At 38.7% G+C, this 22,198-nt stretch overlaps 1 protein-coding gene across 1 annotated transcript in view; it reads left to right on the top strand.

The window, feature by feature from the left end:
- LOC308130479 (uncharacterized protein) overlaps positions 1-22,198 on the top strand; it is a gene marked incomplete at its 3' end in the record, with an annotated part of 50,764 nt that overhangs the window by 24,922 nt on the left and 3,644 nt on the right. Inside the window, exons 11-16 of the mRNA XM_080496882.1 lie at positions 4,986-5,072; positions 10,062-10,214; positions 13,556-13,685; positions 13,819-13,851; positions 14,221-14,318; positions 16,400-16,483. Coding sequence (XP_080353008.1) covers positions 4,986-5,072; positions 10,062-10,214; positions 13,556-13,685; positions 13,819-13,851; positions 14,221-14,318; positions 16,400-16,483 — 585 coding nt within the window. The remainder of the gene's footprint in view (positions 1-4,985; positions 5,073-10,061; positions 10,215-13,555; positions 13,686-13,818; positions 13,852-14,220; positions 14,319-16,399; positions 16,484-22,198) is intronic.

Below are 22,198 nucleotides of genomic sequence, written 5' to 3' on the forward strand. Positions count from 1 at the left end.
GTTCTACAATGTGTGTTTGAATAAAACATCAAAAATATTAATTTTATCATAACCTTTCGAAAATAAAGAAAAAGTAATGGTGAGAAAGGCAGACTCCTGGTCCCCTTATCTTCCCAACTGTCTGGCTCCACTCCACAGTAAAACCTTCCTCACACTTAAAGCAAAACACTCCCATACAAGTCTAATTCTACAGAATCATCATGACAACAAATGAATAATCTAATTAACACACATTTCCAAACTTTTTTGTGCATAGTTTGCTTTGTTAATTGTGAAGGGGAAAAAAAACCTCAACATTTTTTCCAATGATTTTCTTCTTTATTCTTGTAATTTTTAAAGAGGCAACTTGGTATGTGGAAATTGTAGGCACCCACTAAGCTTTTTGTGTATTGAACATTTTTCGAGTGTTGTTTTTAACCTGCAAATTATTACTGGCATTCAAGCAAGGACACTGGAAATGTGCTTGAAATGTTTCATCAGCAACTTCAAGTTGCATTTCTTTTTAGGATGGATTAGAGGGTTTCAGCTTCTTTACTGGCCACAACACACTGGCATTTAATGAAATTCTGTCCTCCCCCTCATCCATGCAATGGTTCCTGTGTGTCTGCTTGCCACACAACTCCACACCTCCATATTTCCACTGCTGTTGTGTTTTTTTCCTCCCCAAATATACCTTTGATGAATTTGGCCAAAGAGCTCGATTTGAACTTCACTGGCTTGAGGCATTGATTTTTTTTTCTTGTGAAGATGTTGCAGTTAAGGTTTCCCTCTGATGAATCTTTCCACTTAGAGACTGTTTGTTCCTCGATGCTGCTCAGTGAAACAGTGCACCACTGCTCTCATGGCAGATGAACTTTCCCTCCTTCCCTTCCGCTGATTTGCAGTCATTCGAAGAGTTTTCCTTAACTTTGAGATCCAATAATAATATTAAATGTTAATAATATTATTTAAATGTTTATGGTGCTGTTTGATAAAAGAAAAGCAGCAATCAGAAGCAGACAAGCCAAACGATGCTGAAATAAACCTGTTAGAATGTAGTAGAATAACCTATTATATAACAAATTATAAAATAAATCAAATCACCTACTGTAATATGAAGGTATGTCAAAAATAATAAATAAAAAGAACAGAGGAAGAGGGGAATTGATGACTTGAGGACAATATGTTGAAGCGAAGTGAACTGTAACAAAGGGACAAAAAAGCAGGTCTATTTTAGTGGGTTTAATGACATGATCCAAATGGAAACACAGACTCTGCCAGCTTTATGTCCTCACCAAGGTCATTTTAAAGCCGAGAGGCACTGATGGTACGAGTGTGGTTATCTTCAGATTTGAATCTTGGATTTGGAGAAGCCAGAAGGGGCCAAGCTGTGGATCTGAGGCTGCGAACAGACTTCAGTGGCAACAGTCATTTATCCAGCCTTTATACCACTTTATCCAACTGAGGGGTTGTAGGGTGCTGGAGCTGATCCCAGCTGACATCGGACAAAGGCAGAAGGGAAGGTGGAAATGGAGTTCAGTGACGTTGTGTCTTCAGACCAATTAGAAGCTCAGATCCTGTTTTTTGGACTTTTAGAAGACTGAAAAGATATTTTTGATTCATTACAGACAGAAAAGAGTTAAATTAGTCCATTAGAAAACCAATGTATATGAAATCATTTTTCAGATGTCTGAAAATGGCTGAAATCAATCGTAATCAAGCACTACTACACCAAATTAGATTGAGCATTTTTCTGGATTATTAGCTGAAAGTTGAACTCAAGATGAAATGTAACAACTGAGATGTTGGTGGTTTTGCAGTTTGACTAAAAGGGTTATACAGTATTGCAATCAGAGAGAAATGAAAGAGTTCAGACTTCAAGGTTAAAAACTAAGACTTATTCCAGACAGAGCTGGTTTTGTTTTCCACGCATTCCCCTTGAATGTAGATTTTTGACAGCATTTCAGAGGCAAACACTGGAATCTTTTCATAGCTTTCCCCTGCTTGGTATCTACCACTTGGCTTCACTGACCAGACACTCAGCCTGTTGCTCATCACAGAAGTGAAGAGTCAGTAATCAATTGATGATCGGAATTACAAACATTCAATCTCTGTTAAGGTCTGAATGAGTCAGATTTAACCAAGTACCACTCTACAATCAGAATGTTGTTTGCAGATCCATTCAAACTAGAAAATCTAAGTATTCAAGGCTGTTTAAAAGTAGTAGTAATAGTGTCTATTCTCTTTCACAGTTAAGCCCATACAAAGTCATTGCAACTTGTACCATACATTTGAATAGTTTTTACATCTGGTTTTATGTCCTTCCTGCTGCAGCCGGGATTCAAACTCAGATCACCAGCACTCAAGGTGAAGACTTAACCCGATGTGCTGACGGACACACACTTTTGGTCTTGAGAGTATCCCACCCTTTCAAAAAAAGTACAGAACATATCTATCCGCTGCACAATTATAGTTTGCAACATCACTTCAGGGAGAACTGGAGGAAGTACAGTATTTCATGTCTTATTCACAATGGAGAAAAAAACACCACATTTTCTTTTACAATAAACCAAGAAGGTTCACTACATCGCCATTCATTTGTCTCTGTTGTTTTTCAGTTGATTCATGCTTGAACTTTTACTTAATCCGACCTCCATTTGGGTGTAGCAATTAATTAATTAATATATGTTTATGTTTTATCATGTTGAAAATATCAGTAAAGTCCAACATGTTAACTAAACATCCTTTCTCCAGGTCTACTGGCTTTTACAATGCTATACTTTGGCTCCTGACTCCAAACAATAGAAATGAGTCCATGTGCACAGAAAGTAGGCGGACAGGCAGGCGTATTGTACCTGCGGGCATGCAGTTATTGGATGGCATACCCGTCATAGAATTACAAACTAGCAACCTGCAGCTGACAGCCTTGTTTCAGAATATACTGATGCGGATTGCCATAGCATGAGTTCATGATTTGCTTGAGGAAATGTAAGTGAAACTTAGAAATAGCCTCTCCAGGAGTTTGTGATGGACTGGAGGCCTGTCCTGAGCGTACACGACCTTCCCTGTTTGATTAAGTGGGTATAGAAGATGAGGGAATGTATAATTTCTTTATTGCAATCACATTTTCTTAATATTACAATGATTTTTGTCCAAAATTGCAGCATGTGCATTTGTGATTTTATTAGATGTGAGAGGTTTACTGAAAAATAACGGAAATAATTTTAGGTACTCGCAAAGCGACAAATGTTGTCTTTAACGAACATTGCAGGATCTAGACAGATTTCACAAAATGAACATGCAAATGCAAAATGAGGACAAATAAAATGTGGCATAGGAGTTCAGTTCACCCATAAAGATCCATCTGGCTGAGAAGCCCCACTGATGTGGACTTTGACTTACAGGAAACATACACAACTCTTCACATATATTTTGTCATTTTGTTGCAACATCAGCGATGGTGTATCAACAAAACACATGATGTGATGTTCTATGTGCATCAGAGGTTTGTTGAATTTGAATTATGATCATATTGCTTAGCAGGGACATACTTGTACCGCTTCATTATTTACAGTTATCTTTTATTTACTCCCTTTTCCTTGTAAATGTATTGCAGCTGAAGCATGTTTGAAAGGTAATTACAAATTAAGTTGAACAAACTTATATTGTTTGTCATATTTTCATGGCATCATGGTTCTGAGTTGACATAGGCCAGACATAAGTGTGCCAGTTCTGTGATTGTACCTAGAGTGATAATTAGCTTTGCCCTGGGAAAGAAATTGCCAACAATTATAACAGCATCCAGTCGATATTTTCTTGCTGTGTGCCTAAATGACGCCTCATAAAGCAGCTGGAGTTGCAGCAGAGTCAAACTCTCGTTTTCATCACTGTTGACATTCAGAAATCTCTTTATCCAGCTAACCGTTTTGAATACCAACTTTGCTCCCTGAACATTTGTGGACGTAATACCCTCATCAATAAAAGGCATTTTATGCTAGTAAACAAAAAATATCAATAAATTAATGTCAGGGCTCTGACATTTCTCTTCAGATGAATCAAATCCAACTCTTTCTTTCCTAGTTGATGCTCGGCTGCAATTGTCTTGCCTTTTCCTTCCCTAGAAATCCTGCATGAGCGTGTGTTTGTTTTAAAGCCCTATGTTTGAAAGCTGATCAGACTCGGGAGTGTAAAATCGAATCCAGCGCTGTGCCAAGACAGACATCCAGACATCCTTCAGCTTGTTCCGCCTTTCCTATCAAAATCTGCAGAGATGAGAATTTTGTGTTTATGATTCTGAGATCTGTGCAACCGAGGAAAAGCCAGTCGTGTGATTACCTTAAAACAGTGACAAATGTTTGAACACATTTTAGCCCAGGAAGATTAAATTAAAATGGTCTTACCTTGGCGTGAAGCCAGCATGATTGTTCACCTCAGATTAGAAATTTAAAATGTGTCAGGAGATGTGACGAGCCGAGTGGCGCTTGAGTGTGTGGAGGATGACACATTCTGGGCAAGTAGAAGGAGGGAGAGAAAGAAAGGGAGGAATGAAATGATAACACGCTGTTGATTTTAAACACCAATCCTAATATTGTTCCCTTAACTATCTGTCAGAAAAAAAATTGCCCTTTGACTTTTGGGACACGGTACCTGAGCACGAGCGAGACGTTCTGACAATGTGGAGTGATTTATTAGAGGTTAGCGCACACACAAAGGTCGACTAGGCAGCTCAGCCAATCGTTTTAAAGTGTCAGGCCTTCAGTTTCTCTGTTAAATCACCCTGCCGACAGGCCCGCAGCGCTCCACTTTCACCCTGCGGTAATCTTGCCAAAGAAGTGGAGTCGGCGAACAAGCAGCAGTGACTGTGTCTCCCTGCAGCCTGGCCCGAGCAGCAGCAACCACAGCCTTCTGAATAATCACATGGAAATAGGTTGCGTGATGATGTGATAATTGTGCTCTCTTCTGTATGTACGCAGCTCATTAGCCCTGACGTCTCTCCTCTCCTACAGATGTGCAACATCCCCTACCTGAGCGCACAACTCGACCTGCTGTTGACTCTGAGAGAGCTTCCGATCAGCATGAACGACCTGCAGCCTGTGAGTTTACCTGTTCGCCCGCCGAGTGAAATCAAAGGTCGAATCAGGCGTCGAGCTGTTTTTAAACTCCTGCCCGACTTCAACGAGCTGGAAAAGGATAAAACCTGCAGCCTCGACAGTGGACGATCAAACATGAGCATGCAAATGTATTCTGCAATGCAAATGTTAATACTCATCGAAGGAACATCTATGGACAAACTGAGATTATTATGTGAAAGCTTTTTCCCTTTCCAGTTTGACTTTCTTGTTTGAAGTGGTGCGTTAAGTAGTTTCTATTCTATTTGCTTGATGGCTGAGAGTCTTGAAAACAGAAAAGGATTGAGAGGCACTTTAAGACACTTCCGTTTATTTGATGGAGAAGAAAAGAGGGATCTTAATCAAATCAAGTTCCATTTTTATGTGGGTGGCGTTAAACATTCCTAAGAATCTCCATGAAATAACAATGAAAATCCATTTTGGAGTTTTAACAAAGGAAAGAAATTGCCAAGTTTTCATTTGTTTCTGCAAACTTCTAGACTTTGTTCTGAGACAGACTCCTAAATGGATCCAGGTACAACCACAGGGGCCATCTTTAGGGATGGGTTGGTGGGGGTGGGGACACATGAGGGCTTCATGTCCATCAAAAGGTAAAGTTTTAGGTCCTGGTGTTTAATGTAAAGTTGAGCTGAACAGTTCAAATATCAGTCATATGAAAGTATTGGTTTTGACAAGCATTTATCTCACCTGTAAACATGTCGACCTCAAAGTAACAATTTGAGTCAAATTGTACCGACCAAACCTACTTTGCTATCAGCTTATGTGATGCACACAGGATTTCAGGATTTCAGGATTTCACATTAAACTGTGCAGTAGGTCTTTATATGTGGTCTGCAACTTTTGTTCCCATTACAAGAAAAAGAGATTTCATAATTTCATAAATCCTTTTTTTTCCTTCTTTTGAATCCAGATGTTATCAGAAAAACGAACAGCATGTTTTGTTTTTGAGTCATCCCATTACTCAAACACCCAGATATTTTGACTTATGCAGGATGAATATACAGACCTGGCCGGTTCGTTATTAGTCAGACTGATCGTTAACAGAGGATTGCTGTTTATTGGCATTGGGTCTGCAGGGTGTGAAGATATTGCAGTCAGACAAGAATACCTCCCAGCTTCTCTGGTCGTTTTTATTCCTCGCTTTATATTTTTTTTTCTTTTTATTGCCATTCTCTCAACCTTCTGTTCCTTTCAGCATCAGTGCTTCAGTCCTAATCTCCTGTCTGCTGACAGTCTGAGAATAAAGAGAAACAACGGCTGAGACTGATGGCACTGTAATCTATTGACTGTGACTGTAATTTTTCTTAGTCTAACAAACAGAGACAAACATATTGTTCGCTGCAAGATGACTCGACAAGAAAGATTAGCAATTTCATTAAGTTTCAATTTACTCTGAGGTTGTTTTCTCTCTTTGCGATGTTTCCCTTCTACAGCCTTGGATTTATTAAAAAAAAAAAAAAAGGTCAGTCAATCAAAACTTTGGTATTTGCATGCAGGTATGAGGTGACAAAAAGTAAGCTGCAATCCAAACTTCAGTCTCTCATAGAACAATGCGTTCAAAAATCGGATTCTCAGTCGCGGCATACTCTAAATCCTTCAATCCTCTGACACAACAGGCGTCTCAAGGCCTGAACAATAAGGGTTTACCTGCCAGCTGACAGACAGGGCTCGAGGAGAGGAAATGGAGAAGTCGCCGCCAGGGGGACGCTTCTCATCTGTGTTGTGCTTGTTGGTGTGTTTCTGCCAGGATGATAGTTTTTCCCCTGTACTTTACTTTTAATAGGGTTTTTTTTGTGCTCTGCGTGCAACCATTTCCAAATATACTAAGCAAAGTCCAAAGCAAAAAAGTGAAACCAGTGGTGCTGTAGACAGGTTCACTTTTATAATAGTAACTGATGCCTTCTGGAGAAGCAGTAGCAATTCAAACATTTACATGGAGTTATTGTACATCATTGCATTTTGGTGGCCTTTATTAAGGTTGATGCTCCGCCTTCTGCAACTGGGATTCAAACCCAAGTTCCTCATCTTCTGTGTCACTTCATCCAGGTCAGTTTCACAGCTGGAGACACTCCCAGCCAACAATGGGTAAAGACACCTCACGGGGAAACAAGGCAACACACACACTCACAATTTAGAATCACAAGAAGATGGTAGCATCCAGAAAACAAAACAAAATCCACAGGGACAATATGCAAACTCGGCAGATATTTCTGGGGGAAAAAAATGCTTTTCTAGGTCATTTATATATCACAAAATCGGCTTTAAAGTGTGAAACAGACCAAATGCACATCCAATTTTTGAATTCAGAGCTGAAAACTATTAAAAACTGACAATTTAATGTGTAATTTGCTCTTAAAAAAAATACCATATCATAATTTCATTGACGATGTACATTTCTGTTTTTGTTATTATTAAATCTCGTGCTTTAAACCAATGAGTCGTCACTGAAACACAGCTGCATTGAGTAGACGAATTGTAAACCAGAAGCTGTGATGATTTTCATAAATCCTCTAAAGCCTGATCCAAGCTTCTTATTTCATGTCAAGTGTAACTCGTGTCGTATTGTCACTGTTTATTCACAGGCTGTTATTCCAAAGAAATATGAAGGAATACGGTAGTTCCAAAAGTTGAAGGGTGAAGGGGTGAAGGGTCACTAAACTCTTTGTTTATTTGAGTTTAATGTATCCAGATGAGTATTTGAAATAACTAACCTTCGCCAATGTACTTGATTCAATAAGATCCTGCATATATGTTAGATTGCAAGAAATAGGTCTGAATTTTGTCATGATAGGAAATGAATTTAATGAATGAATCAGTCATCAACCTGACAGATATAAAGCAGGATTATAAGAGTTACTTTGCCAAGTCATTAACCTTGCTTTTTTTATTTCAAGTAACTAGTAAAGTGACTTCACATCTTTTTAAAGATTAAAGTCGTAAATTGTCAGTTTCCTCAGCAACACCTTAATCTATGAGGTGCTCACAAGCAAGAGGCAAAGCAACACTTGTAAAATGTGCATGTTCTCATTTGTTTTGGTAGGAGGCATCTCAAGACTAGTCAACAGCATGAACTGATGAAGCCACTTGGACAAGGGGTGAAATGTCCTCGAAGACATAAAACCAAGTCCAGTTGACTGAATTCAATTGCTGTGAGATCATTTGTAATAGTTTCAATAATGGCAGAGGATTTTTTTTCCTACAAGCAAAGGCAGGATGTGGTGATGTGATGAAACACATCAGTGAGAACTTTAACCTGTTTAAAGACTTTGTATGCTCTTAACTTGTGAAATACACTGTCATTCTGTTCAGTTTTACACCTTCTAACTAATTTTGACTACATATAAATACCAGTTGCATTTTTTTATATGACAGAATGTAAAAAGTCCACAATACTCCTGAGTGCTGAACTGATCGATTTCTAAATACTTCCGTGAGTTCCCTGTGAAGAGTTTATGTAACCAGACCAAATGCTCAAATCTTTAAGGTTTGAGAGAATGAAAGAAAGTGATGTGAATACGAGGCATTATGAAGCTGTTGTGAATTCCAGAGCTGTGGGTTTGTTGCTTTTCTCCCCTCGCCCCATTGAAGACTCTCTCATCCACTTCGGTGGTCGGTGTGTAAGATTGATAGTTGGAAAAGTTCGGGAACCCAACTGTATCCCGATCTTTGTTGCAGGTGGGGAAAACAATGACTAAATCCTCATCACTGAGGTGTTTTCTCTTGTGTGAAAACACAAGATTTCTGGTGTTGATTTTCCCTGTTTGAGTTCAGCGTATCGTTGTGCCCCTTGTGGCTGTCAGAACAAAAATATCTAACCCTGCTGTGGCTTTCACACCAACATCTGCAGGCTGCCATACCTGCGTAGTGACATATGTGGATCAATTTTTAAAACACATCTCAGAAGACTTTGCTGCTTGTTTCCAATAAATATCACATTTCAAGGTGGGTATTTTTTCTTTTCAAGGAAGAGTTTAACTGCACAAGTCAAACCTTTTCATTAATGTAAAACAGACGGTTACAAAATAGAACCAAAGTCGGCTTTGAGGACACTGATATTTGTGAAGCAGGATTTGCTAACATATAGTCATTGGGCCAAAATCAACAAGTTTATCCAGCTGTCAACATCACATTTGCAGTGTCAAAATAAAAGTAAAATCTAGTCTAATAAAGTTGAGTCATATGTAGCATTTTATTTGCTACACATGAAATGCATATAATAGAAATGATATTTTAACATTTCTTTGCCGAGTTTTTCATTTGGAGATTTCCTGCTTGGCAATGTACAAACTGTTGTCTGCTGTGATAAGTGTTGCTGTTTCTCTAAACTTATGTTTACTGGTGGAGTAGCATCTCATGTGTCCTGAGTTCACTAGATTCTCCCCACAATACTATCAAATATATCAAACTATAAGTAACATTAAGGTTTGTCTGTGTTTTAACTTGAATACTTTCTTAATTTCCTGTAGGGAAATTAAAAATGGACCCAAGGGCACAGGTTGGACACCTGATCCACACAGTGCTGACGGCTCATCTAAATGCCACAGCAACACTACAATAACACAACAAACACAAGTCCAACTGAGTCAGATAGTTTAAAGTGAGCAAGGGTTTTTACATATAAACAAGTAACTTTGATCAAGTAATGATTTTCAGTAATTTGGACAAGAAAGGAAATTAGAATTTGACACAGCTGCACACCAATGCACGATCGTACCAAACAATCGGGTCCTGATTAATATTGTTAAGAGGTGAACAGGTGTTGTAATTTAGAATTGTGAAATGTGTTTCATTGTGAACAAATGGAGAGGCTCTCTGACCAAGTTCCATTGTTGTCTTTTATTCCACTTACATTCCACAAAGTTGTTCTGTGGAGAAATGAATTTAGGAGCCTGTATGCGCTTGGATTACTGAATGAAATGACTTTGCTCTGTGCCCCGGTGTTTTGTCTTCCAGCTGATTAACCAGAAGATCAGAATGTGCACACAGCTGTACGACTGCGGGTCATTTGTTTCCGTGCTGGAGTACCTCCTCGCCATTGGCAATTACCTCAACGAGAACGCCGGAAAAGAAAAGGCCAAGGGATTCCGCCTCTCCTCCTTACCTAAAGTACGAGTCTGCCACTGTTGCCTGACCTTTGATTGAGTTGCGGCGCCGGGCTAATAAGACTACTCATTGACATACACAGCAGAGCTTCTGTGCGTCTTTCAGTTTTCTCTGGCCGCTCAGGTTCACCCAGGTCTCTGACACCGTCGCTCTGACAGTTTTGTGGCTGTGTCACTGCCAGGCTTCAGAGAGGAAATGAAACTTTGCACAAAAAGTAGTCTCAGGGGGGTTCTCAGTGTCTTAGAAGTGAAGAATCTCCAAGTCCAGTCACTCAGTTAGTGGATCTTTTTATGGAGCAACAATGTCTGAGCCTGTTTTCTGCCTTATAAAAGAACGGCTCGACACTTTGGGAAATATCCTGCCAAGATTGAACAAGAAAATCAATACTATATGTGGCTGGTAAATACATCACTGTATATCTTAGTGCTACGTCACAACCTGCTTAAGAAATTCTGTCTTTCTTTTCATTTTCTTCTTTAAACATGATCTGAAAGTACAGAATGTATGTGAGATTTTTAATGAAAATCTATAAAGTCAATTGAAAAAATAATGGAAGATTCCCTTGAAACACAAGCAGGCTGAGGAGGTTTTCTAATAGCAACAGTCTGGCTGCTTTGGTAAGTCGGAGAGAAATGGCAACATTGCCTCTCTGTAAGGATGCAACTAATTCACAGTTATAGATTGTACGTTTGGATAAAACAAGGCATTGCAACCACACAACTCACACTTTCCAGTTAATCCTGAATGCAACACGCCAAACAGTTTGTTATGAATTATACTTCCTCCTGTCTACCTCTGGAAAAACTCTCAAACTATTCCTCGAAGGTCGCCACAGCTCAACTAAGTATAGATTTTAGACAGTCTTTTCCATATTCTCCTGCATTTAGTTTGAAGTGCTCTTCTGTGTGCAATTCTCTCTACTGGGAGGGTTTGAGGGGCAGTGCTGCAGTCACGGGAAAATCAAAAGTCTGCTCCTTTTAATGAAACTGAGGCCTTGCGTTCCCTTCTGAGGTGTTTCTGAGTCTGATTGAGAAAAGTAAACTGTTGCTGCTTGAGACGGACTTTACTCAAACTAATGGCTGACTGCTTCAACAAAAACTGCATCATGTTCATCCAAAATGTTTTCCCATTTTTGTGTCGCTATTGTATGTGATGTGAGGCACTCTTTTCTCCAAACGATTAGCACCACAAAGTTATTATGCTTTGCATTTAAACTTGCCTTGTTTTTACTCTGAATGTTTTCCTACCACATCTGGAAATCAAATGCGGGTCCACTAAACCCGAAATCAAGACTCAACAACAATCTCAATAAGAGACGATGGATGAAACTTTCATTCAATTAGCTTAAGTTTTAGATTATTGGACTCAAATAAGCTATGAAGTGAAAGCAGTCATGCATAGTTAGGAAGCCGCTTATTAGGTTTTTGATTTTAAAATTTAAGATTGTTTAAATATATATGTGTTGTAAAGCGTATTTTCTCTAAATCAGTACAATATATAATAAAATACAGTTGCTTCAAATCGATATGAAACTCAGAAAATACTTCCAAACAGATCAATGATGGAGTAAAGGCACTGAAGTGTGCACATTTTCCACCCAAGTCGTGTATTTGTGAACGTTAAAGATGTAAATGACAACATCCAAAGCGGATTTCTGAAAGTCAGAAATGTAATGCGGTGCAAAAGATTGTGTTTTCTGCTGCCGAGATTTGAAAATGTATCGAGGAGAGAAGACACCTTCACAACTGCATGTTTGTGTTCATCCTGTGAGGAAATCATTCATTTGCATAATGTCCTCGACGAAAGGGAAGAGGCCGTGAAAAGTGTGGTACATTTTGGTTAAACATCTTTTACTAAATCCACTCAACTCAACACAACTTATAAAGTATTTAGGTAATACTGCCTGCTTCATCCGTGTCTTCATGAGAAATCTGGAGAAGCAGATGTTTGAACCTCTTCAAAATAGTGCCTAATAATACACTAAAAAAACTACTCATGTCAACATTGATGTATGAAATGTATGTGCACAATGACAGAGTAGAGGGGATCAGGTTTTGTATCAGTAATCCCAATACAAACAGCGAGAAAACTGGGTCTTGGTGGTTAAATGCAGTGATTCTGTACCTTCAATAACAAATTCTAGTTCTCATGTGAGCATGGTCAGAAGGTCTACCATGATGCATAAACAACACAAAGACAAAAGCTAAACCTTGAATATAAAACACTGAATCCCCCAAAATAAGACAAAGCATTAAAGCAAAAGTTGCAACACAAGTAAAGGAGCTTCAATATTAAAACAATAGATTGCTCAACATAAAAAGGTCATGACAAAAGTCAAAAAAATTCTACTGAAATTAAAAAAAGACACAACTCAAATGTAAAAGCTGCAACAAAAAATAAAAACAAAAGGCACACTCCAAATTAGAAAAGGTATAAGAGCTACAGTTCAAATACAAAAGCCACAACTCAAATTTTAGTGCATACCTCGAGGCAAATACTGAAATACCAGAGCCACAAGTCAAATATAACAGCTATTACGTAACAATGACAGTCATTAAACTAATAAGGGACAAATGCAATACAAAAGCCATATCTCAAATTAAAAATAGCCACAACTCAAATACAAAAGCTCAAATATAAAAGCCGCAACGCGACTGACTGCCGATTTTGGTTGAGGAAGATAAATATGTGAACCAAATGACTATATTACATGTTGTCATGTGCGTATCATAATAATTAATCTGCTCTCTCACTTCTGCTGTCTTTTTTTTAGTATTTGTTTTTGTCTTTTGTCATGAGGTGATCTTCCTGAGCCAGAGTAGCTACACCCTTAATATTGTCTCCAAATCCCAATCATTTATTTCAGTAACTTTTGCTTCACTTGGTGTTAAAGGATGTGCATCCACAAAGACAAACTTTTGAGATCAGGTATATTTTAGTGCATATAGCAAAAACATTACCAGGTGAAGGGCTTTCTGTCATCAATTCAACTGTAAATTCTGCTTTATGTCAAAGAAAGCGTGAGGACAATAAGAGGCTATAGTATGAAAAGTGGATGACCCATCTGAAGGTTATAGCTGAACAAGTCAACTCCAGCAAGGCTAAATAACAAAAGAGTATCAATAGTAAAATGTGGAAGGACGTACGACAGCAAACAGAATCTACACAATGTCGACTGTGCTTTGTAAAGATGATGTAGATATCTGTGCAGTAGCATGCGGTCATATCAGAACAATATCCATGTGTGTGTTCTTTCTTGCGTTGTTGAGTCTTTAGTGCCTGGAGACTCTGGGTTTTGAGAGGCCGCGCCCTTTTCTCACCCTGCGTTCTCTCCACATCGCCAGCTCTCTCGGCTCCGTGGAACAGACAAGAAATTCACCTTGCTCCACGCCCTTGTGGAGCAGATCATGTTGCATGAACCGAAGTTGGCAGCTTTTCCCCAAGACTTGGCAGAATTTGAAACTGTCCCTGGAGGTATTTACTCGTCAAGATTTGATCAAAACCGATGAAAGAAAAAAAAAAAAAAGTGGTACTTTACAGTTCTGATTAAGTGAGACGTGTACTTTCTCTCAGTCACTGCTCTTTTTTTCCCTCCTCTTTTGGACAGCTTCCATCAAGGGTTTGACCGCAGAAGTAGATGGTGAGAAGATCACATTTTACTACAGTGCCACATTTTACTACCGTGTCCGAAGACTGTTCAATTTGCTGAGATTGCTGTGATATTGGCTCCCCTTTTCTGTGCCAACAGAGTTATTTGTGAGGGAGTGTGATAGTAACATTTTCTCGATCTTTCTGCTGCTGCAGTGTCAGTATACTTTGTCGAAGCACAGTGATCTCATTGTCTAGGGAGTATAGGGTCTCAATCCAATATATTGTCTATATGATGACTTACAAACAATCGCCACCAGCACAAACAGAGCACACAGGAGACAACATCTGATTTAAAGCAGCTATTTTCCACAGCGTTCAAATATCATGGATTGTAACCAAGATGTGTGTTTTTCTTCAGTCCTGAAAAATGAACTGCAGAAAGTTGTCCAGTACAGAAAGACATCCAAGAAGAGGAATGCCGGAGCGCCACATCCAAACTTCTTCAAAGACCTGAAGGTGATCCAGCAACCCTTCTTGTTTATTTTATATTCATGTGATCTCGGTGCAACACAGTGGAGCACTTTTGTATGCAAACATGGTGTTGATTGAATTCAGCGTTTCTCATCCACCCGCCTCCATTAATCCAGGAACGGAAATTCAGGTCATGCCACATTATATTGAAAATCTGATCATTAATTGTTGAATATCTGAAAAGGTATAAGTCTTCACATGAGTTCAAGTCAAACGCTGCATCAACACAAATCCTTATTGGATAATTGCAGCAACTAAAAGATTTTTGCAAACATCACTCAAGAAAAAAAAAATCGCGCATCAGGAAAGTGATTTGAAAGTGAGCGTGAAGGAGAAGAACCTTCACAACTCTGTGTGTTTATACATGCTGTGAGAAAATTATTGATTTGCATAATGTCATCAACTAAAGTGCCTTTTGCTGAATGAGCCATGAAAAGTTCCGTTCATGTTCAGTTCAGCAACCAAAGAGAGCAGCTAATGCATTGTTGTCTTGCGTGAGTAGCTCAAGCTGTGTTATTATGGCGTTGCAGTGACACATAAGTGTGGGTCAGTGTAATCCCCCCAGCAAGTTCAAATGATGTTACATCATTTAGATAAAGAAAGATACTCCTTGTTTTGCGTTGCAGATTCAGATTTAACTTGATTTTCATTGCCTTTGTCACATATGAAAAGCATAATAGAAAATGATGTGATTTGTTTTGGCACTGTAGCAACATTCAGTTGTCGAACACTGACACCTAGTGGTACCAGATGGTAAGTACTGGTGTAATATGATCTAAGAGTTGCAAGGCCAGCCATACAACTAAAAAAGTGTGATTTATTAATTCGTTAGTACCGTAGTTAGTTATTAGTAGATTTATTAGTTTAGTTCGGAAAAATAACGAAATACTAATTCCAATGAAAAGTAGCACAAAAGCAGCGAAGATAAAGTTATACAAGCAGCAACAGACAGGTATTTGTTTATAATTTGATATTACATATTTTTTAGATTGAGGCTATACTAAGGTTGATTATACATAGAAAGTCTTTTTGCTGCTTTCAGAGTTAGTTCCTCCCCCAGTTAAAAAAAAAAAGAAAAAAGAATATATATATATGTATACAGTGTACAGAGTACAGTGAATTTGTAACAATTAAGGACGTTAGTGATGAAGGGAGACAGCAGCTCTGCGACTCGTTTTATATACAGTCACAAAGCCACTAAAGCCTCATTAACTAAAATCGCCCAATTTTGTGATGGTAATTGGTGTCGTAACCATACAATTGTGAAACACATTATTCTAAACTTATTGTGTTGAAATAAATCCTCTCTGTGAGCAGATTTAAAGTGAGTCTGTCGTAAGTCTTCCCAGCTGCTTCGATCATGTTGCTGTAGAAGTGACCTGCTGTCAAACGTTATAAATCAGACAAACAAATAGGAAAACACTAAAGGGAGACAGAAATGTAAAGCTGTGTGAACACAAGTAGGTTGTTAAGTTCCCGGTCTTTTGTTTCTTCTTGCGGTGCTGACGAAACAGCGTTTGTAATTCAACTTTGTAATGAATCTTCCAACCTGTGTGTGTGCGTGTGTGTGTGTGTGTGTGTGTGTCTGAGTGAGTTAGTGCTTGAGTCTCAGCTCAAGTGCTCTGCTCAGATTTTCCTCCTGCTTTCCCTCTAATGGGAAATTTGCTAGGAAATTAAATCAAGCACAGTGTTGCTATATATAAAGATTTCCATTTGTTTTCTTCATATTTCGCACCTTCTAGCAGGGAATACTTTAAAATACATATTGCATGAGGCCGAACACACTGTTTTCAGTGATGCTGCCAAATACGCGGTCCTTGAGTTAAAAAAAACCCCCAAACAAACAAAAAAAGCACGATGTAACGCCTCTGCAGAGGAGTTGCAAATCATCACTAAAGGTTTTGTCATACGACTGAACCGTCTGGAAGTCGTAAGCCACCGGTGCCATTCAGACTCAAACTTTAAATGATGTATCTTTAACTATATAGAGGTGTTGTGTGGTAATTATTAGCATTATATTAACCTTTAAAAAAAGATTTGTTTATCCTGATTCCTCTGTTCCTCAGATGCTGATCGATAAGTACAATGCAAATCTCTCAGCTCTGACGAAGACGTGCGAGGAGATGAAGAAACTCTACTCTGTCATGCTGGTAATCCTTGAGTTATTATTTCAATATCTCTTTTGTAAATCCTCAAAGATGGATGATTCCCTGTCCTGGTTTCGTTTAGATGGCCCTCTTCAATTATTTGTCATATTATCTCTCCTCCACGCCGTGAGAGCACATATATTTTGAAAGAGAGGAAGTCCACCAGGTTACCCCTTTCTTTTTTTCTCTCCACAGCAGGTGACCTTCAGGGCTTACTTGAGTATATAATGCAGCTCGTATACACTTTATAGCTATCGTTTAAAAGCTAGCGCAGCTGATTTGCAGCTGTGAAATATGTTCTGCTTACTTGCTCCTTCCTTTTTTAGTTTTGAAAGTCGGATGTTGCCAGAAGTGTGAGAGACAGGTTCATCCTGACCCCAAGCGTGTGATGTTGCATTAATGAATGCTCAACAAAATATTGAAGATAAGAAACTGTTAAAGCATTCCGCCGGGTTTCTGTTACAGCCGTTATCCATAAAGCACTGAATGAGCCCACAAGGAGACATAATGAGCTGTTTAGTTATAAGCATTTGTTTTAAAATAGACCTGACTGCATTACATTGGAGTTTATTTTTAGGTTAAATTAATTTGATGTGAATTCCATTCATGGTTTGGCCATTTGTGGAGTCGGTACCATTTCAAGAAGACTAGTTATTTCAGCAAGTTTATTTTTATTGATCTGCATGTTCACTTTTCACACTTGAGCTGAAATTCAGGAACAAGATTTGAGTTATGGAGAAAACAAAAACAACAAACATCAATTCACAGAGCCACAAAATACAAAAGTATTCACACTGTGTTCAGGTATGTTTACGATACGAGGAATTTGTTTTGGGTCGCAAAGAAGTCAAATAGATATAGACACTTGTACTTTCACATACGCACATAGCTATAATAACAAATATTTGTATTTGTAGCGTGTAAACATATTTACAAGTGAGAGAAAATAAAGGCTCATATTCACATATAACAATGAAGAGGTCACAGGCATACAAACATAGTCATATTTACAGGTTATAAGGCTTCTCCTGCTCGGAGGCCATCACATAGAAATGTGACCACACTAAAGAAAACCTTGCTCTCTGATCTAAATCAAAGGCACTGAAGCTGTTTACATTGTGTACGACCTGAGAAAGACGACCACTGTGACCAACCTGATCATACTGTGTCGTAGGATGTTTACTCCTAACATGAGGAATATTTAGTTATTGTGCAAAGCAGCAACATTACAACAGGCACTCAAACTCTGCTTTATGTTTACAGTTGTTTTATCAATAAGAGTTGACAAGCACAGGCTTCTAATGAGGGGGGATGGACGTTAGTGGTGTAAATTTAAGCTTTTCTTGTTGTATTCTCAAATATGGAGCTCCAACATTACAGACAGCCTGATCACATTTTATTAGGTTTTAGTGAGACTTAATGTTACATTTTTGTCTTTATTGACTTAAGAAAGTATGAAATATCTAATCTCAAGCTCCAAAGATACACACCAATGTAAACATCAATGTGAAGACAGCTTAAAAAAATCCCCACCTCCATCATTTGATATATTATTATTGTTATTCTCATTCAAACAATCAACATCATATCATCAATCTGGAAATTAAAGGGTTCTAGATATATTGCGTTTACTATTTTAATGTGTATTTTCACCTTCAAATATAATTGTGTAGATACTGAGCAGACTTTTGATCTGTAGGTTGATCTTCTGCAAATGGAAAAATCTGCACTCAATGGAGCAGTCAGGGAAAAACCTCTTTCTACTCATCCATCCTCCCAACAAAACTCTCCCGAGTCCTTTAAGTTGACACACAGTCGCTTCTCTCTTTCTCATGTATTTGTTGCCGCTGAAGGTCATACTGTGCGTACATGTGGATTGTTTTTGCTACTTATACAGTTGACCTATATGACAGTTTTCCTCATGAGGATAACTTGCTGATCTCTCAGTGAGAAAACCTCCTCTGTGCACCTATTATCAGATTTAGTGGAGGCACTGGTCCTTGTGTATTCTTTCATCACACTGTGTATAAAGCAGAACATTTTCTTTACTCACTAACCTGCTGTGACTGTGTTTATAGAGCTCAAGCCTACTTTTGACATCTTAACGGGTGCTATGTCTTTTTTTATAGTGTCCTCCCCAAAAAGCGATCAATACAAAAGTAATGCCTATTTTCTCTGTGTTCCCATATCTCTATGGACAATCCGTCATCAAAGAGAGGCCACTTATCCTTTCTGCTATATTTGAACACCGTGATATGATAGCACAATGTGTGAGCTTTAGGCCTGGAAGGGAATTGTTTTACACTTGGCCCACAATTAGGTTTCAGTGCAGTCCAACGACGCACACTCAGAAAACCTTTATAGACAACGGCGTGACTGGTAGATGTTAGAGCTCTACAAGCTATCGTGTGCCGTTCACATGAGTATGCAGGCTTCCACAAAGAGTATGCTGCATTGTAATATTTGATCATGATTACAAAGTATTTTAATAATAAATGAATGGATTTATGTGTCATCAAAGATATAAAGTAAGAAGTGACTTAGAAATGTAACTTATATATATATATGCACCACATTTAAACACAATTTTGTTTGTGTGGTGGCTACAAAGCTATTTCCCAGAAGTATTTTATTTAACTCAGCACTAACACCGAAGCTTTTCACTGAAACGATCCAATAAAAACGCTCGAAATTCCAGCAAGACAAAGTTCCTTGTTGACTTCACTGATAAGTCCTCACATCTGTCAGACGGCAGTTACTCTCAGGCTCCTACACAAACTGTGAAGGACGAGCGGCTCTGTAGCAGAGCAGCAGCTGTGGTTCACTGCCTGCGCACACTGAGACAGACACTCCACGTAGGGGTGTTGAGGTTGTAACACACAGTTACATAAGTGAAGACATAAAAATGTAGGTTTATGAAGGTGTAACAACGTGCTTCTGGTTGAGTGTGAATTAAACATGAGGCATTACGCAGTTTGTGCTGAGAGGCTGCTCTGGTTAAAATAGAAACCTGTCTCCATGTCAGATGGACGGCTGAGAGCGTGAAACACCTCTCGTGTGGCTGCCGGTGCACACAGCCTCCAGGTTTGATCGTGAGACTTCATCCGAGGCTTGAAGGCTTCAGTGGGTTGTTCAAGTCCAGGTATTCACAGAGTGAAGCTCAGTTTTCTCACCTTTCATTGACATTATTAGGTCAGCAATCAAGTAGATGTGGATTCGGAGCAGCCTCCGTGTGTTGCATCTACTTTTGCCTCAGATTTGTAGATGAAAAATGCAAAGCAGTTTGGTAAAACTTGTATTACAGCAGAAAAAAAATATATATGCAAAAACTATTATCTGCATCCAATTTAAACTCATGAAGCAATGAAGAAACACATCTCACATGCTGATGAGAAAATGTTTCTCACTCCGCTGCAGTGTTTCAGTTTTTGTGCAAATATCAGATTGGTATTGATCGTCTCATCTAAAAGTCAGCAAAAAACGCAAATAAGCTTTTTCTTCAAAATGTTAAACATTTAAACAGAAACCTTTATCCTTATATTTACGATAAATCTCCTCCAAGTATAATTAAGAATGTTCTGGAGCCGTGGCCTTTCAGAGCTTAACAAGTTGACCTTTAGCTGTAGTGTCTCCTTCAGGCCAGGACTTATTTTGTAATCAACAAGCCAAACTGGTAAAACGTCACACAAGTCCCTGCATGTTTATTCAAACATCCTCCACTGGAGATATTGGATGGATATTGGTTTCTTTTTGTCTTCTTTACTCCTTCATCTGACAACTCACCATATTTGATAACAAGGCAAATATCACTGTTAACTGTATGCTAAACATAAAACTTGTGCTGTACATAGAACTGTATTTATTTACATTGAAATATGGAAAAATATTACACAAAAATCAAACGTCAAATAGATAAATAAATTGATCATGTCAAATGTGAAATGAAAAAGGAAAATATATAAATATAGTAAGCAATAATTTGTAAATTTGCAAAGAGCACATTGAATGCTGCATTTTTCACAATTCCATCACTTGACTGACCAGAAAATGCATCACATGACTCTGAAATATTGTGCTTAATTCTGAAATGTGTGTGAATGTGATCGGTTTTACACACCACGAGAATCTCAATCAGTGCCATCAAGCTTTTTTTGTTTTGTTTTTTTTTTTGTCAGAAAAAGCCCCGAATTAATTGTTCACAGATAACTCAGTCAAATGAGTCTATTGGACTTGTCATCTGTGACAAATACCGTTATCTAATATACTCATGCATAAAAGTAAAAATAAGGAAGTGGAGAGACGACGACCTTGACAATATGGCAACTGCCATGTTTACAAGGCTCGTACTTCGTTTTGGCCGAGCAGATCTTGTGTTGAATGCAATGGGGGATATGGACCCTGGAGTCACACACGGACACGTGCACTCACCTGAAATCAAATGCCTCCGGGTTATATACAGTTTTATATAGTCTTCAGTCTCCAGTGTCCACAGACTACTTCTGCATGGATCTCCAGCCTCCGTGCTTTTATTGTACAGAGCTGGGCAATGAGATGTGAGCTGAATATCAGACCTACAATATAAAACACCCCCACTTTTCAGATCTCTATCCAGGGAAGAAAAAAACCCCCACCCTATATTAGGACAAATATGGTAATCATGAAATGAATCCATCTTCTATAGCTACTGCCATCCCATCACAGGGCAAACACACAGAGACAGACAACCACACACACACTTATACCTCGGGGCTTTTTAAGTCACCCTCAAATCAATATTGGTGGCCTTTAGGAGGAATCCCTCAAGCCCAACCCATATTCAAACTGGTGACACCCTCACTTAAAATAGGCTATTTAATAAATCAGCTTCCGCACGTGTTTACGCACAACCATTGAGTAGATGAGGCCCTCAAAAGTGGTCAAAGCTCACCAACAGACAGACTGAACTGCATCTACTCCATCTGCTTCTGTAACTCCCTCTCTCCTCGTGTCACTGAGCTCTGAAGCTGTGCATAAGAAACATCCTCAAAAACACTATGAACCCTTTTGGGAGTGCAGGAGAACTTGATCGAGACTGACTGGGCCGCGGTGGAGAACAGGACAGCAGCAGGTTGGGGAAAAGGTGTCATATCTAGTCACGTCTTGTCACCGGGGAGGAAAGAAGAGAATTCATTAAGACGCCTCCGCAAAACCAACATGCAAATCTATTAAACATAGCAGAAGACACTCGTGCAAGTTTTGTGAGTTGATTTTGCAATGTCTCTTTTTTTGTGAGTGTCGTTACTCTGGAGGCAGGATAACATTAAAAACCAGTGCTAACTAAAAGAGGAGGTTTTATGTAACTTGTCCTCTCTAATTCCTCCTAATTTGATGGATTTTCGAATTAAAAGCATGTCATCAACACTGAAGGCAGATACCGCTATGCTCACAATTAATACAATATTTAATGCAATACATCAGTGAGACATTATATCACAAAGTTAATTTGAAGTTGCCGACTGCATATAAAGTGCTCTTGATCGTGCTTCCCTCAGCAAAATGCTCAGCCTTGAAGATTAACGATAATACATTTTATTGTCTCATGTGAAATATGATTCATATGCATTTCCAAAGCAGCATTTGTGGGCACATTTCATGTGTTTATTCCCCCACATTTTACATCATCAAAACATTTCTCCAAATCATTTTACATGTTTGACAGTGGACTCCATTTACATGTTG

This window comes from Blennius ocellaris (genome assembly GCF_963422515.1).
Source record: "Blennius ocellaris genome assembly, chromosome: 5".
Lineage (NCBI taxonomy): Eukaryota > Metazoa > Chordata > Actinopteri > Blenniiformes > Blenniidae > Blennius > Blennius ocellaris.